Below are 14,694 nucleotides of genomic sequence, written 5' to 3'. Positions count from 1 at the left end.
ACCAGGCCTCCTTAGGTCATTGTCCCAGGATGCGACCCACACCAGTCGACTAACACCCAGGTACCCCATTTTACTGATGGGGAACATAGACAACAGGTGGAAAGAAACACGTCCAATGTTTCTACTCTGGCTGGGAATCGAACCCAGGCCCTCACCGTGTGAAGCGAGAGCGTTAACCACCAGGCCACCAGAGCCCATACAGTAAATCAAAATTAAAAATAAAAGCAATAATAATCTGCATATTTTTCGTGCCTTTAATAATGATATGAATGTAAAAGATATACACACTATTATTAACAATTTAGTATCATCTCATACACCACATTAAACTTGGTTATCTTTGGCAGTAGCAGGCCATATGCACCACAATGTTATCACTAGTATTATACTTATGTGGAATCTAAGATGGGTTGTGCATGAACAAATTAATTTTCACTACCTTCAACAGGGGTAGGTGGTGCTGAAGCAGGTTTTGTATCAACAGGGGCAGATGGTGCAGCAGCAGATTCTGTATCTATAGGAGCAGCAAGTGGTGTTTCAGCTGGAGTTTCTGGTAATGCTTCAGATTCAACATCTGCAGGTGGCTCTGTAATTGTTTCCTCCTCAACTGCAGCAGCCTCCTGCTCTTTTGACTCGACTCCCTTACCAAACTTTAATTTGCCAGGCCCAAAATAAAAATTAACCAACCCACTCTGTTTGGCCTGTAAAAAAAAAAAAAGATACCAAAGATCCTAGAACATCACATCACCAAAGTTGTTGTAAGGAATTTACTGATAGTAGTAACTACTGTTTAATAAGCAAGTATGTAAGACCTTGGACAAGATAAGCATGAGTGTTTTGTTTGCAATTGCGTTATTACAATTTCGTGAGTTAAGATCAGATTTCTTTGGATTTTTAACCCAGAGGGTTAGTCACCCACAATAACCCAAGAAAATCAATGTCATCAAGGATGGTGTCTTATTTCCATTGGGGTCCTTTAATCATGTCCCCTAAGATGCAACCAACAAAAATCTACTAACACCCAAGTACCTACTAACTGCTAGGTGAACAGGGATAGCAGGTGTAAGGAAACATGCCCAGCATTTCCACCCATGTCAGGGATCAAGCTACGGACACACAGTGTGGGGGTAAAGTGTCGCCAACCAAGCCAAGGGGACAGTGTTACAGTAACAATCATACAAATTACTACTGCCAACTGTAGCAAATTTAAAAAAAAAATTAGCCTCCTTTACCCCCCCTACTTGCAAGAACACACTTTCTATTTTAATTTATTAATTACAGTGAAACTTGGGGAAAATTTAAAGAATGCTTGAGCAACCTTTATGTAATCAATTAATATCCAGTGGGTGCTTCTGTGTCAATCTACCTGTAGTTGAAATTGTTTTGCTGTCATTGCAAAATAATGAGCCATTCAATAATCCAACCTTTTTTTTTTGGTTTCTGAAGCAATTAGCTCTACAAATTTTGTCCTATATTTCCAAAAATCTGTAGTGTAAAGCACCCTTCTGGCAAGACAGTGATGGAGTGAATGATGGTGAAAGTTTTTCTTTTTCGGGCCACCCTGCCTTGGTGGGAATCAGCCAGTGTGTTAATATATAAAAAAAAAAAAAAAAAAAAAAAAATCCAATATTTTCTAAAGCATGGCTGTGCTGTATTTTTTATGAGGACCAAGGAGGAGACTAAGAGATCTCAACAATAAACCACTAAATGAAGGTAGTGCAATAAATACTCTAGAAATAAGTATAGTAAACAGCTAGAATGAGAGCACAGAGGAAGTACATACAGCCACTAGAAACTTGACATTACATGATGTGGAATGCGTTAAGCGAAGTGTGCAGAAAGTGTAATGGTGTTTTAATTGTATTGTTGCACCTACAAAGGTATCAAGACTACCTGGCTATTTTTCATAGTCTTTCATAAACATACAAAAAGTTTTTAACCCTCTGACTGTTTCGGTCGTATATATACGTCTTACGAGCCACCGTGTTTGATGTATATATACTCATAAATTCTAGTGGCTTCAAATCAAGCAGGAGAAAGCTGGTAGGCCCACATGTGAGAGAATGGGTCTGTGTGGTCAGTGTGCACCATATAAAAAAATCCTGCAGCATGCAGTGCATAATGAGAAAAAAAAAACTCCAACCGTTTTTTTTTTAATTAAAATTCAGACTTGGTGGTTTATTTTAGTATAGTATTTATGGTTGTATTCTCGCTTTCTTGGTCTCATTTGATAGAATGAAAAACATATTATAGAAATAGAGGTGATTTTGATTGGTTTTACTATGAAAAGAACCTTGAAATGGAGCTCAAAGTAGGGGAAATGTTTGATGTTTGCAGATGCTCAAAAGTAAACAAATGATGTCATTTTCCAATAAATGTCCAAGTAGCCATTCTAATATGCAGTCACGAATGGTTTGACATTATTTATACAATTATTACAATATTGCAGTAGTCTGCATAACAGTAAATCTTCTATTTTTTGTTTGAATAAAAATTCAAAATAGAAAGCAAGAGCAATATCAGAGGGGCCTGGAGATGTGATTGATGAACAAAGAAAATGTTATTTTAGAGCCAGGAATGTCTGCATTGTTCATTCTGGTCCTTATTTTGAAATTGTCATATTTTTTAATTTTCGTGAAATTGGCCAAATTGCAAATTTCTGATCACGTTATTGGGTAGTTGAAATTGGTAAATGGGCAGTTTCTTTTACTCAATCGATAGAAAAAATGGAGTTCTAAAGAAATAGCTATGAGTGGTCAACTGGAACAATGGAATTAGCCGAAAATAGGGCTCAAACTGGGCGAAATCGCCAATTTGTAAATATCGCCGAGGTCGCTAACTTCGCGAGGCATAATTCCATCAGTTTTCCATCAAATTTCGTTCTTTTGGTGTCATTACAATTGGGAAAAGATTCTCTATCATTTCATAAGAAAAAATAATTTTTTTCGTTTTTGGAAATTTTGCGACACCAGGAGACACCTCAGGATTTGGGGTTGTGACAGTCAAGGGGTTAAGGTTCCTAATCAGTGTCATTGAACATTACTAAAACACCAACAAAACTCGTAATGTGTAGATAAATGGTTCAGAGAACTGGAAAGCCGATAAAATACACACATGGTAACGGTTCGCCACACAGCGGCATCATCAGTCCTATATAAAGAACAACAATCACGATCAGGAGGAATTTGAAGCAATCAGTCCCTCAGCCTGAAGTTTATGTAATCAGTCTATCAAGATTGATTGACAGACAGATTACATCAACTACAGGCTGAGGGACTGATTACATCAACTCCAGGCTGAGGGACTGATTACATCAACTACAGGCTGAGGGACTGATTACATGAACTCCAGGCTGAGGGACTGATTACATCAACTCCAGGCTGAGGGACTGATTACATGAACTACAGGCTGAGGGACTGATTACATGAACTCCAGGCTGAGGGACTGATTACATCAACTCCAGGCTGAGGGACTGATTAAATCAACCCCAGGTTGAGGGACTGATTACCTCAAACTCCTCCTGATCTTCACCATTCTATGTACTGGACTGAAGAAACCACTGTGTGACGAAACGTTTCCACAATAAAGATACCCAAATTTTGCACATGTTTCTGATTTAACAAAACTCATACTCACTGCAAAAAGAGTAAACCCGGCAAAGCCAAGGCCTACTGCCAACTGCAAATTGTATTTCTTCTGCATACGTTCATGGCGCTTGGCCCAGGAGCCTTGTGGTTGTGGCAAGTCATTCATCGTCATCGGCTTCTTGGAAGCGTTGGAATACCCTCTATCACAGTGTGCTGAAAGGATCATTATAGTAACTGTTACTTCTGCACATTTTTTTTTTAACCCTTAAACTATCCAAAGAGATCTACGTTCACATGCATAGTGCTCCAAAAGCAGATCTACGTTTTTTTTTACATATTTTCAAATATAACAAAAGAAAAGTAGATCCAAGTTTTTTTACACGTTTTCAAATGTAAAAAAAGAAAATGAAGCACTATGTATTTTTACATACTTTCAAATGCTGAAAAAACGTAGATCTACGTTTGGACAGTTTAAGGGTTAAACGAGTTGTAGACCTTAATTAAGAACAACTTCACCAGCATCAAGGCACCTCCTCTGAATTTCATATTAATATAAATTACTTCATATATATACATACCAGTCAGCTGACTCTTGTTATTCCCATGCCGGTTCAGCCTCGTACATTACACCAAATACGAAACTTATCCCCTAGCTCAGTCATGAGGTTCATTTTAACACATTCATACAATACTCACATCTGTTAATACCCCGAGCTTTGCCATGCCTAGCAACTCTGGAGGAAGGCTGAGCAATCCGTGAGGCCAGACTACCACAGCGGAACATCTTGTTTCTGGCTGCTGCTGGAGTGGACGGACCCTGGGTGGAGGGGGGGGAACCTCACCACCACTAACACTGTTCCAATAATCAAATTCCTACACACACGAACACACATTCCATGTATATTTGATCTATGAGCTTTTTAATCTATTTTACACGTTACAAATGCTTTTAACTATTATTTGAAAGTAATCTGAATATACAGAACGTTTTCAGCTTAAGATTGGTCTGCCTAAAGCAGCTTATAAAATTATTATTAATATTTAATTCGACCCATACACTAAAAACGACAATACACGGCTTTTATTAAGTAATTTGCTGTTACATTAAATAAACTGAGAGTTCAAATATTTCATAAATACAATAAAATGGGCTATATTTACATCATTTTAAAAGACATTTCTCCAAGGCCAAGAAAGAATCTATGAAATGCACATAAGGACAATTTTTTACCGTTACAATGGTACCCCCAAAGTACATATAAATATCTATTAAAAACTGAAATAAAATACTAATTTCTCCATAAGCTTACAAAAAATTTCAGCTTGTCTGTCATTTATCGCTATAAATTATACTAGATTCCTTAAATGCAAAGAAACGAATGAGTTTTGAGCAGAAATTTACTACTACTACTACTACTACTAATAATAATAATATACTATCTTTATTTACTACAAGTACATGTACAAGGCATACAGTCCTAGTTGACATTAATGACATACTATTATATAAAAAGCCCCTTGTTATGCTGAGTGTGAAAATTTGTGTGGACTGCCTCCAAGTGGGTCGCCTACCCTGGCAAACTCTGTTGACACCGAGCTCTGAGGTGGGTACCTCAGCCTCACAAGTGGCTTATAGAACAGATTTTCACAAATGATTGTTATTGCAAGAAACCTCGCCTGCATGCACGTATAAAGGACTAACTTACTTGGTGTTGCAGCATATATCCTGATCTTCAACTTCCTAAGCCTAGCTTTAGCCCCTTTGGACTTCCCCTTGGAAACCACGTGCAACCGGGAGCATTAATTCCTGCAATATTCAATCGTAATTAGTGTCCTGCCTGCACCTCAGAAATTCCTATATCCCAGAGGGTATGTATCCCCTAGTATAACTATGCAGACTTAGACACTAGCTTCAGACGGCTCTGAGACACTGGTACTTACTGGGCATGCTCTCTCTGTAGCACGCCGAGCTTAGTTAACTCAACCCACAATCTCCTAAGACACTGGCCAGAACCTACGGGAAAAGGTGAATATCTCGTCTTACTGTATGGGCTGATGGAGGAGATCATCTACGGGTACATCGAGGTGCCTCTACCAGATTTCCCCAGGTCTCAGATGTGAAGACACGTGGGGGCGCCGACTGCTGTTCACGGCACGTCTTGTCCAGTCGGTGTCTGTCGTAAGAAGGGCGCTATTCTGTCTTTGTGACCCGCGCCCCGCCATTCAAGCTAGGGCTGCCAGTTCTCCCTAGCTAACTTATCCTAGTGTTTGCCTACATTATCGGCCTATTACTACCTATGTTAAGGTCTTAGGTCTACTTTATCATTATCTACAGATGCCTTAGTAAACCTAATATTAGTGTACTACTAGTAAAACTACCTGCTCCTTCCCTGAAGAGTAAATCTATAAATTAAATAAGCTTACCAACAACCACCAACCAGAGAATGCCTTGTTTGGGAGGGTTTAAGGGCCGCTCGGCTCAGACGACCAGACGGCCATGCTGGATCTGAGCTGTGGAACTATTTGGACCAAATAAATTTCCACACTGAGCATTTCGGGCAAATTAGGTCCTTGTCCCAGGATGCGACCCACACCAGTCAACACCCAGGTACCCGTTTTACTGATGGGTGAACATAGACAACCGAAGTAAAGAAACACGCCCAATGTTTCTATCCTCGCTGGGACTCGAACGCAGTCTCATCGTGTGAAGCGAGAGCTTTAGTCACCAGGCCACGGGTAAATAGAGATACGTTCTGTTGGCATTTAAGAAACTGTTGAACATTGTTCTCATTCTGTGGAAATTATTTAATTTCCGAAGCTATAGTGCCTAATGAGTGTTTAATATGTTGATTTGGGTCAAAATGTATTTGTATTTTGAATGGAACCAACTGGGTTCCCGCTGCGCCTGCGCAGATGTGCGGGGGTATAGGTCGAGCTGGGGCACGAGGGGGCGGCAGTGTTTTGAATGGGTTTAAGAGGCTGTGAAACATGGGACCAGGAAATTGGCGTTCACGGCGGCCTACGGATTAATATAGGCCTCATTTCATAATAGGAAGTGTCGTAACTGTTCCTGGTGGAGAGTGAGGGAACATGATTTACGGGACCACCGTAATAGAGTGGTAAAATGAGTGAATAAGGGTAGGACCGGTGGTGACTGGCGCGTCGCCATGGACTGGGTCCCGGGGAAAATTACCCTTGTTAGTTTAATATGTTTATTATGCACCCCATACCCATCCTGTGGGCGGTAGTCAAAAGATTACAGAGGTACATAATTGGTCCAGGGACTGGACTCCAAAGTTTTGATAGTTGAGCAAGTTACAGAGGTAATGAATTCACAATTTACAAAGGTAATGAACTCACAATTTACAAAGGTAATGAACTCCAGGTAGGTCTAGTCACAATCATGACAAGTTACAAAGGTATTTACAGATTACAGAGTAATGGGTCCAGGGACTGGGCTCCCAAAGTTGTGATGGCTGAACTAGGTACAAGGTAATGAACTCACAAGTTACAAAGGTAATGAATCCTGTAAGAATGGTTACTTACGTTTATATATGGCTACAATCATGGTTTAATCATCACTCATCGGTCTCAGGTCTTAATGGAGTGATCTCTACTGTGTATAATAATTATGAGACATTAAATCGTCTTGTGAATTGTAATGTAATTAATGACAATAACGCTAAGTTAAGAGAATGCGTGAAGTGAAATAAGTCGCCTTGCTCCGAGTGAACACGCTAGACCACGTTGTTCCCGTCCCGAGGAAAGTGAAGTTTATTAAGTCACGACTGCTAAACCGGAACAAACCAACGGATACCTCGTCCTGCTGGAATAAGAACCGTGTCGGTGTAGCAGGACACCGAAATGAGATGGTGAATGGAGGAAATAAGGAGTATCAATCACCCACAGTTAAGTAACCCTTCTAGTTATAGCAGACTGATACTGGCCAGTTAGGTATGTTGTAATTGGATAGGTTATGGGTGATCCAGCTACATCAAGTGACCACCAGAGAATATCTGGTAAGTGGTGGGATTATACAAATGTTTTTTCTTTGATGGATATATCAATGTGTAACCTACCCCTCCCCCCTTCATTCAGTTGCACTAATATAATCTATACAGTCCACAATTAATTAGTAGCACCATACTTGTGGATGCTATCCAATCTATACTGGTCTCGGATAGATATGGATAAGATTGTGAGGTCGAAGGCCCACCTCCAGTGACCAGGGGTGGTGAAGTTTTCTCATATATCTACACGGGGTGACTACGGTAAACAATATAGGGTTGTTTCCCAATGAGATTATTTGTATGTATATAATGTTGAGGTACATACAGGTAATCACCCTAGAAAATTTTCCATATCTGCCCACTGGTCCTTCCTGAACCGGATGCAATCAGTGAAAAATTAATTGAATTAATTACTTAGTAATTAAGTGACTGATTGAAGAAAGTGGGTACAGGGTACACAAATTTAATCGGTCGTGCGGTGGATGATAATTAGCCCAATTAATTACTAGCACATGGGTGGCTAGGATTTATACAAGAGTAAAGTGCAAGAAATACTCTCACAAGGTGTCTACTTAAGTTGTATAATTGGTGATTATTGATTCCCTAACCATGGCTGGGTCTGAGGAAGTTAGTGCGGCTGGCAAGTCCATGGATGCCGAAGCAAAGAAAGCATCACTACAAGCTCGGAAGGGTCATGTTACTAAATCATACAAGTGTATGGAGTTAATGAGACAAGAAACGGTAAACCCTGATGAATTAAAGCTACACCTAGATGCCTTAGAAAGTAGATATGAGTCATATAAATTGTGGTATAAGGACTGTGAGAGCGATCTTCTGGTGAATTGTGCAGATGATGCTGAAAGGGAGCGGCTGCTGGATCAATATTATGAAGTGGAGGACAACATTGTGTCCTGCAAAACTAAGGCATTAGAGAAGGTAAAGGGTGTAAACAATGTTGTTGGTCAACCTAGTAAGGAAAATCTACCAAAACTCCCAGAATTATGCATACCTGTGTTTAATCTGGGAGAAAACTGGGAGGAGTTTTGGTCTATCTTTAAAGCAGTCGTACATGATAGGAGTGATCTTGCAAGTGTTACCAAATTATGCTATTTAAAGGGACAAGTAAGGGGAGATGTGCATGTTCTCATACAAGCATTCCCAAATGTAGATGACTCCTATAGTGAGGCAGTTGACTTGTTGGAGGTCACTTACGGTAACTTGGAGCAAAGTAGGCTGGATCTAGTAGCTAATTTGGCTAGTTTGAAGACTCCAGATCACAACCGCAACAGCTTACAGCAATTTAGGATCAAACTAGAAAGCACTCTTAAGACCTTGAGTAATAAATATGATCTGGAGGGAGCAGAGTGGTTGTTGAGTGCCTTGATTCAGAATAAATTGAACCACAACGCAGTAGAGTGGCTATCTAACAGATATCACAAGGGTTACTTCGGGTTGGAAGAAATAAGAGTGGGCCTGCAGGAGCTAACTGTCCAACTGCAGACCAGCCAACCCATTACCTCTAGGAATACCACGTCTACAGACTCCAGTGCACCTGTCAAGTTCCACAAAAGGAAACTTTATCCCAATATCAATAATCATAAGTCACCTACTAAACGGGGTTACGTAGGCACATATCAAGTGACATGGGCCAGTAATAGTGGTTCTCCACATCAAAGCAAGAGGAGGAAGTACCACAATAAGGGTAGCCCAGTTGATAAGAGGTCAGGCAAAGAAAGGAGAGATTGTATCTTCTGCAACGGTACTCATTTCTCTAAGAACTGTAATGCCTATAATTCATGTGATGTTAAAGTGGAAAGATTGGAAGAGCTTGCTAGATGTATCAGGTGTCTAGGAAATCATAATGTAAGGGATTGCCGTGCTAACTTGCACCATTATTATAAGTGTAACAAGGGAAGACATCACATAGCTATGTGTAAGGGCGGATCTAATCGTAATGATGGTAACAATAGTACTGATAGTGATAATAACCCGGACACAACAGTAGCCAACGTAAAGATTGCAGCTAATGTCGGTAATGATGGCCTAGCTGAGGTAGCTTTACCTGTGTTGGATGTGGTGATTAATGATAAACGGCGTAAATCCAAAACTGTAACAGCATTACTGGATCAGGGATCACAACGTACCTTCATAAAACGTAATTGCCTTAATGGGATGAAGGTACAAATGGGAGATCCTGCTATACTCAAGTTATCTGGCTTTCTCTCGAATAAGAAGGCCCAGTCATACGACACTGTTTATGTAACTGTCAGGCTGGGCAATGAGAGAAAACGTATTAATGCCGTAATTGTGGATAGGCTCCCAGAGAAAATATCTACAATAGGGCTTGGTAGCGCTACTGAAAGGCTTTCAAGTAAGGTAAATTTGGCACCTTCTGGTGTAAATAATGATTCTGTGGGGCCAATAGATATTTTGATAGGTAGTGACCATTATGCCACCTTTGTAAAAGGGTATGACAAAGAAATGCGGAGTCACCCTTCTAAGGACCGCAGGAGGTCACGTGATGTATGGCAGGCTTCCTCGTACTGATAATGAATGACTGGAGGAAGCCATAAATACAGTTACGGTGTGTCTTACTCATGAAATATCACCTCAGTATAAATATACTTCAATAGAGGATGAAGTTGAACCTGTGTATAAATTATGGGAATTGAAAGTCCAGATGATTCCTTTACTCAAGAACAATACCAGAAGGATGTTAAATTTGAATCTGGACAATACTGGGTGAGACTTCTGTGGAAGCTGAACCATCCAGACCTACCAACTAATTACCGGATGGCGTATGGACAATTAAAGGCTCAGCTCCACGAACTGAGCAAGACACCAGAACTGTTGACTACTTACGATGATATAATTAATGAGCAGTTAAATAATATATTCATAGAGGAGGTACCTCCCGAGCAAGCCCAGATTTATGGTCACTATTTGCCACATCACGGAGTGAAGAAGGATTCTAAGACCACTCCTCTGAGGATTGTGTTTAATTGTAGTGCCAGGAGTAACAAAAATGTACCTAGCTTGATTGACTGTTTGATGACAGGTCCGTCGTTGACGGAAAAACTGGGAGACATATTATTAAACTTCAGGGTTAAGAATTATGCCTTTATGGCGGACATAAGTAAAGCTTTCCTGAGAGTGGGTCTGCAGGAGGCTGACCGGGATTGCACTAGGTTCTTATGGCCCGAGAATCCTAGTGACCCACTTAGTCCCCTGAAGACTTTTTGCTTCAGGAGTGTATTGTTTGGTGCTACCTCCAGTCTATTCCTACTTCAGGCAACGATAAATGCACACCTTAAGCGTACGGGTGGTCCATTGAATGGAGTAATGGGTAAACAATTTTATGTGGACAATTTCCTGGGGGTGACGTCTACTGAAGAGGAACTAATGAGCATATATGAAGGGGCTAATGAAATAATGCAAGGTGCAAATATGCCCCTGAGGGAATGGAACAGTAACTCGTCCAGTTTAAGGGCTCAAATAAATAAAGACAACCCTGGAGTTGAAGTGTCTAAATATAGTAATGTGCTGGGACTGACTTGGGACACAGAGAGAGACTTGTTATCGTTGAAGTCTAATAACTACAGCATGCCCAATAAATTAACCAAGAGAGTCTTACTTGCGGAAGTTTCAAAATGCTTCGATCCACTAGGCTTAGTGTCCCCACTTACCATATAAGGAAAATTGTTGATACAAGAAGCATGGAAGCTTAAGTGTGCTTGGGATGAAACCCTACCTGAGGAATTTGTTGAAAGGTGGGAAGAACTAATAGGTGAATATGTAAAATTACCAATGTTGGAGTTCCCACGTAATGTGGCCAGTCAAGATGGAAAAAATGTACTCTACATTTTTTGCGATGCTTCGAAATTAGCATATGGAGCAGTCGCTTACCTTCAATGTAATAGTGCCATTTCTCGTTATGTCTAAGGATAAGGTGGCTCCAATCAAATCACGTACCTTACCTCAGTTGGAATTAACGGCCATTTATGTAGGTGTCAAATTAGCCAATTATATAAGAAATAAATTGCGAGAGATAAATATCAGCGACACCGTAATTTGGTCTGATAACGAGGTATCCTTACAATGGATTCGTAATGGTAACAGTAAGATTGTGTATGTACAAAACAGAGTCGCTGAAATCAATCAAATGCAGGAGAAATATAACAGTTTGGGTCAGCATATGTTAACCTTTAATCACATTCCTGGTGACGAGAATCCGGCTGACTTCTTGTCTCGAGGCTTGACTTATGAAAAATTTGTGAGTGCTTTATCGTGGTTTAAAGGGCCAAGTTGGCTGGTGGACAAAATTAACTGGCCAGTGCAAAAGTCACATATTGCTCCTGTCGAAATTATGGTGAGCACCGCTCCAGTCAGTAGTCCCTCCTTAGCCATTGACATGAATAGGTATTCTTCCTTACCCAAGCTGATTAGCGTGACAAGGTTAGTGTTTAAATTTATAAGTAAGATGAATATCTCATATAATTTTCCCCATCCTCTGAAATACTGGCTACAGAGGGTACAAGAAGAAACCTACAGGGATGAGATTAAACTAATGATGGACGGAAAAATTGTGAAAGGCTCAATAATAGAAACGATGGGGCTGTATTTAGAGGATGATGTAATTAGGTGCAGAGGCAGGTTACAAAATGCTGAATTGGGGGAATATGCTAAGCACCCTATCTTGCTGCCCAAAACTCATCACCTGACAACCTTGATTGTCTTTAATGCTCATAATAACGTGATGCACGGTGGGGTACAGGATACCTTAAACTGTATTCGGGAAACCTTTTGGATTCCACAAGGACGGCAAAGTGTAAAAAGGGTTATCAAGTCGTGTGTAATATGTCGCCGGGTGGATGCCAGAACCTACATGTACCCAGGTCCTCCACCATTGCCCAAGGAACGCGTGCAGTTGGTAAAACTATTTGATGTGACCGGAGTGGACTATAGTGGGCCAATCATTTTAACAGGTACTTCAGATGGGTGTTCCCTTGAAGGTGTATGTATGTCTATTTACTTGTACAGCTACTAGGGCTGTTCATCTAGAAGTGGCTCAGGACTTGTCTGCAGAACAGTTCATACAGCTGTTCCGGAAATTTGCAGCTAGGAGATCCTGTCCAAGATTGATGATCTCAGATAATGCCACCAATTTTGTAGCAGGTGCTCAACACTTGATGGAATTAAATAAGAGTGATGATGTACAGGCAGTTCTCACCCAGTTGTTGGTGAGGGCGGACGCAGAGCGTGCGGCTGGTGCCCTCTGGTGTCTGTATTGAGAAGTTTTGTTTTCTCAAGATGGCGGAGCACAGAAAAAGAGTCAACACTGTCTGTGTGGAATTGTTGAAAGGTGCAATATACCAGGACACCGCTGACGTCATTCTGCCTCTTGTGATAAGAGATACGTATGGAATCCCACGTGAGGATTTATATGGGATTTCTTTGAACGGCAACGCGAGAATTTTTGTAAAATTCGTGTCGTCTGCTGTGTATGTGAGTGTTGTGGATGCCTTTCAAGAAAAACGGATTGTCATCAACGCTAGTCTGGAGGTGCGCCTGCGTGATGTATCGGCAAGTTATACGTGGGTTCGTCTACGTAATATCCCCTTCGAGGCAGACGAGGTGGACATCCATCGGACTTTTGGGCGCTATGGCACCGTACAAGCTGTCCAAATTGGGCATTGGTCCCAGGGTTTTTATGCTGGTATGCTCGCAGGTTCTTTTTCTATGAAAATAACATTGAGACATCCAATTCCCTCGTTTGTCATGTTGGAGGATTTTCAGACGCAGGTCTACGTAACCTACCCGGGCCAGGTTCGGACATGCTGCCTGTGTGGTGCAATGGGTCATATGGCGGCGTCTTGTGAGCACCGACGAGGGAAACAACGGTCGGACCTGACAGACACTGCATCCAAAGATACGATGGAGGAGGATGAGCTGGGCCATCAGAAGCCCACAATGGTGGACGACGTGCTGCAGGTTTTACCAGCAGATGTAAAGTGGAGTGAAGCAGTGGATGCTGCAGAGGGGATCATCTCGACGCTACCACCAGCGTCGGAGATCGAGGCAATTGGGTGCGTGGACAGTGCGTCACCTCCGGTGGAAGAGGAGGCACAAACGCCGTTGATATTGCCTAGTTTTGAAGACTTACAGAGGATCCTCGATAGCCCGGCGACAGAGAGTTTACCGCCTACATTAGCGGTGTCGCCTGTGGTCGACCATGGTCTAGTGGGACGTGTGGGTGGTGAGGAAAGGCGTATGACTTTTACGTCTGTGGTGGTGACGGATGTCGAGGTACATAGAACAGACAGCGATGGGCTTATGGACTATGAGGGAGTGTCACGTAAGAGGCCCAGTACACATGTGGAGGATGATGTCTTAACACCGGGTCAAAGGTCTGGTAAAATGGTGTGGGCTGACGTAGCCAAGGGAGTTAAGGGACCCCCCTTAGAGAAGTTAAGTGGGAGTGTGGGGAAAACGGGCAGGTGCAGCAGTGGCAAGTCCAAGTCAGGTATAAAGGTGATGGGAAAATGAAATGAGAAAACCTAACCATAGAGTTCAAGTGTATAACAATGAATGTCAATGGCCTCAGAGCAGAGGTCAAGAGACGTTGGGTAGAGGTATCGCTCAGACGTATGAATGTTGACGTTTTTTTTTATACAGGAACACAATTTTCGGTGTGGTAGTGAATTACGTGTGCAAGGGTATAAGTGCTATGCGGGAAATTCGGATAATCTCAAAGGTGGGGTTGTGATAGGCATAAGGGAGACCAGCCCTTTTAAGCTTGTAGCATGGGAGTGGGGCGGAGGGGGCCGGGTTGTGCGTGTGGTGGGTTCGTGGGGGAACATTCAGGTGGGTTTCGTGGGAGTATATATGCCAGCGACAACAAATCGACGAGTAAAAGAGGATTTTGTACGCAATGTTTTGGTTTATTTTCTCAGAAGCCCACCCTTAGTTTCTGTCGTGGCAGGTGATTGGAATTGTATGATCCGGGAAAAAGACGTCGAACTGCGTGGTGGGGGGTGTAATTTAAGGGTTTTACGTGAGGTATTGCAGGCGATTGGTGTAGTGGATGTTGTGGGTAG

General features: G+C 41.7%; 1 protein-coding gene across 2 annotated transcripts in view; it reads right to left on the bottom strand.

The window, feature by feature from the left end:
• LOC128686142 (apoptosis-inducing factor 1, mitochondrial) overlaps positions 1–4,442 on the bottom strand; it is a 57,739-nt gene extending 53,297 nt beyond the window's left edge. For both annotated transcript variants that reach the window (XM_053772849.2, XM_070083266.1), the window contains exons 1-3: positions 4,284–4,442; positions 3,637–3,800; positions 440–701 (exon numbers count right to left, since the gene is read on the bottom strand). In XM_053772849.2, coding sequence (XP_053628824.2) covers positions 440–701; positions 3,637–3,800; positions 4,284–4,371 — 514 coding nt within the window. In that variant the 5' untranslated portion in view covers positions 4,372–4,442. The remainder of the gene's footprint in view (positions 1–439; positions 702–3,636; positions 3,801–4,283) is intronic.
• Positions 4,443–14,694: the final 10,252 nt, after the last annotated feature.

This window comes from Cherax quadricarinatus, chromosome 9 (genome assembly GCF_038502225.1).
Source record: "Cherax quadricarinatus isolate ZL_2023a chromosome 9, ASM3850222v1, whole genome shotgun sequence".
NCBI lineage: Eukaryota > Metazoa > Arthropoda > Malacostraca > Decapoda > Parastacidae > Cherax > Cherax quadricarinatus.
The sequence above is the reverse complement of the archived record's forward strand: the minus strand, read 5'-3'. Positions and strand labels throughout refer to the sequence as shown.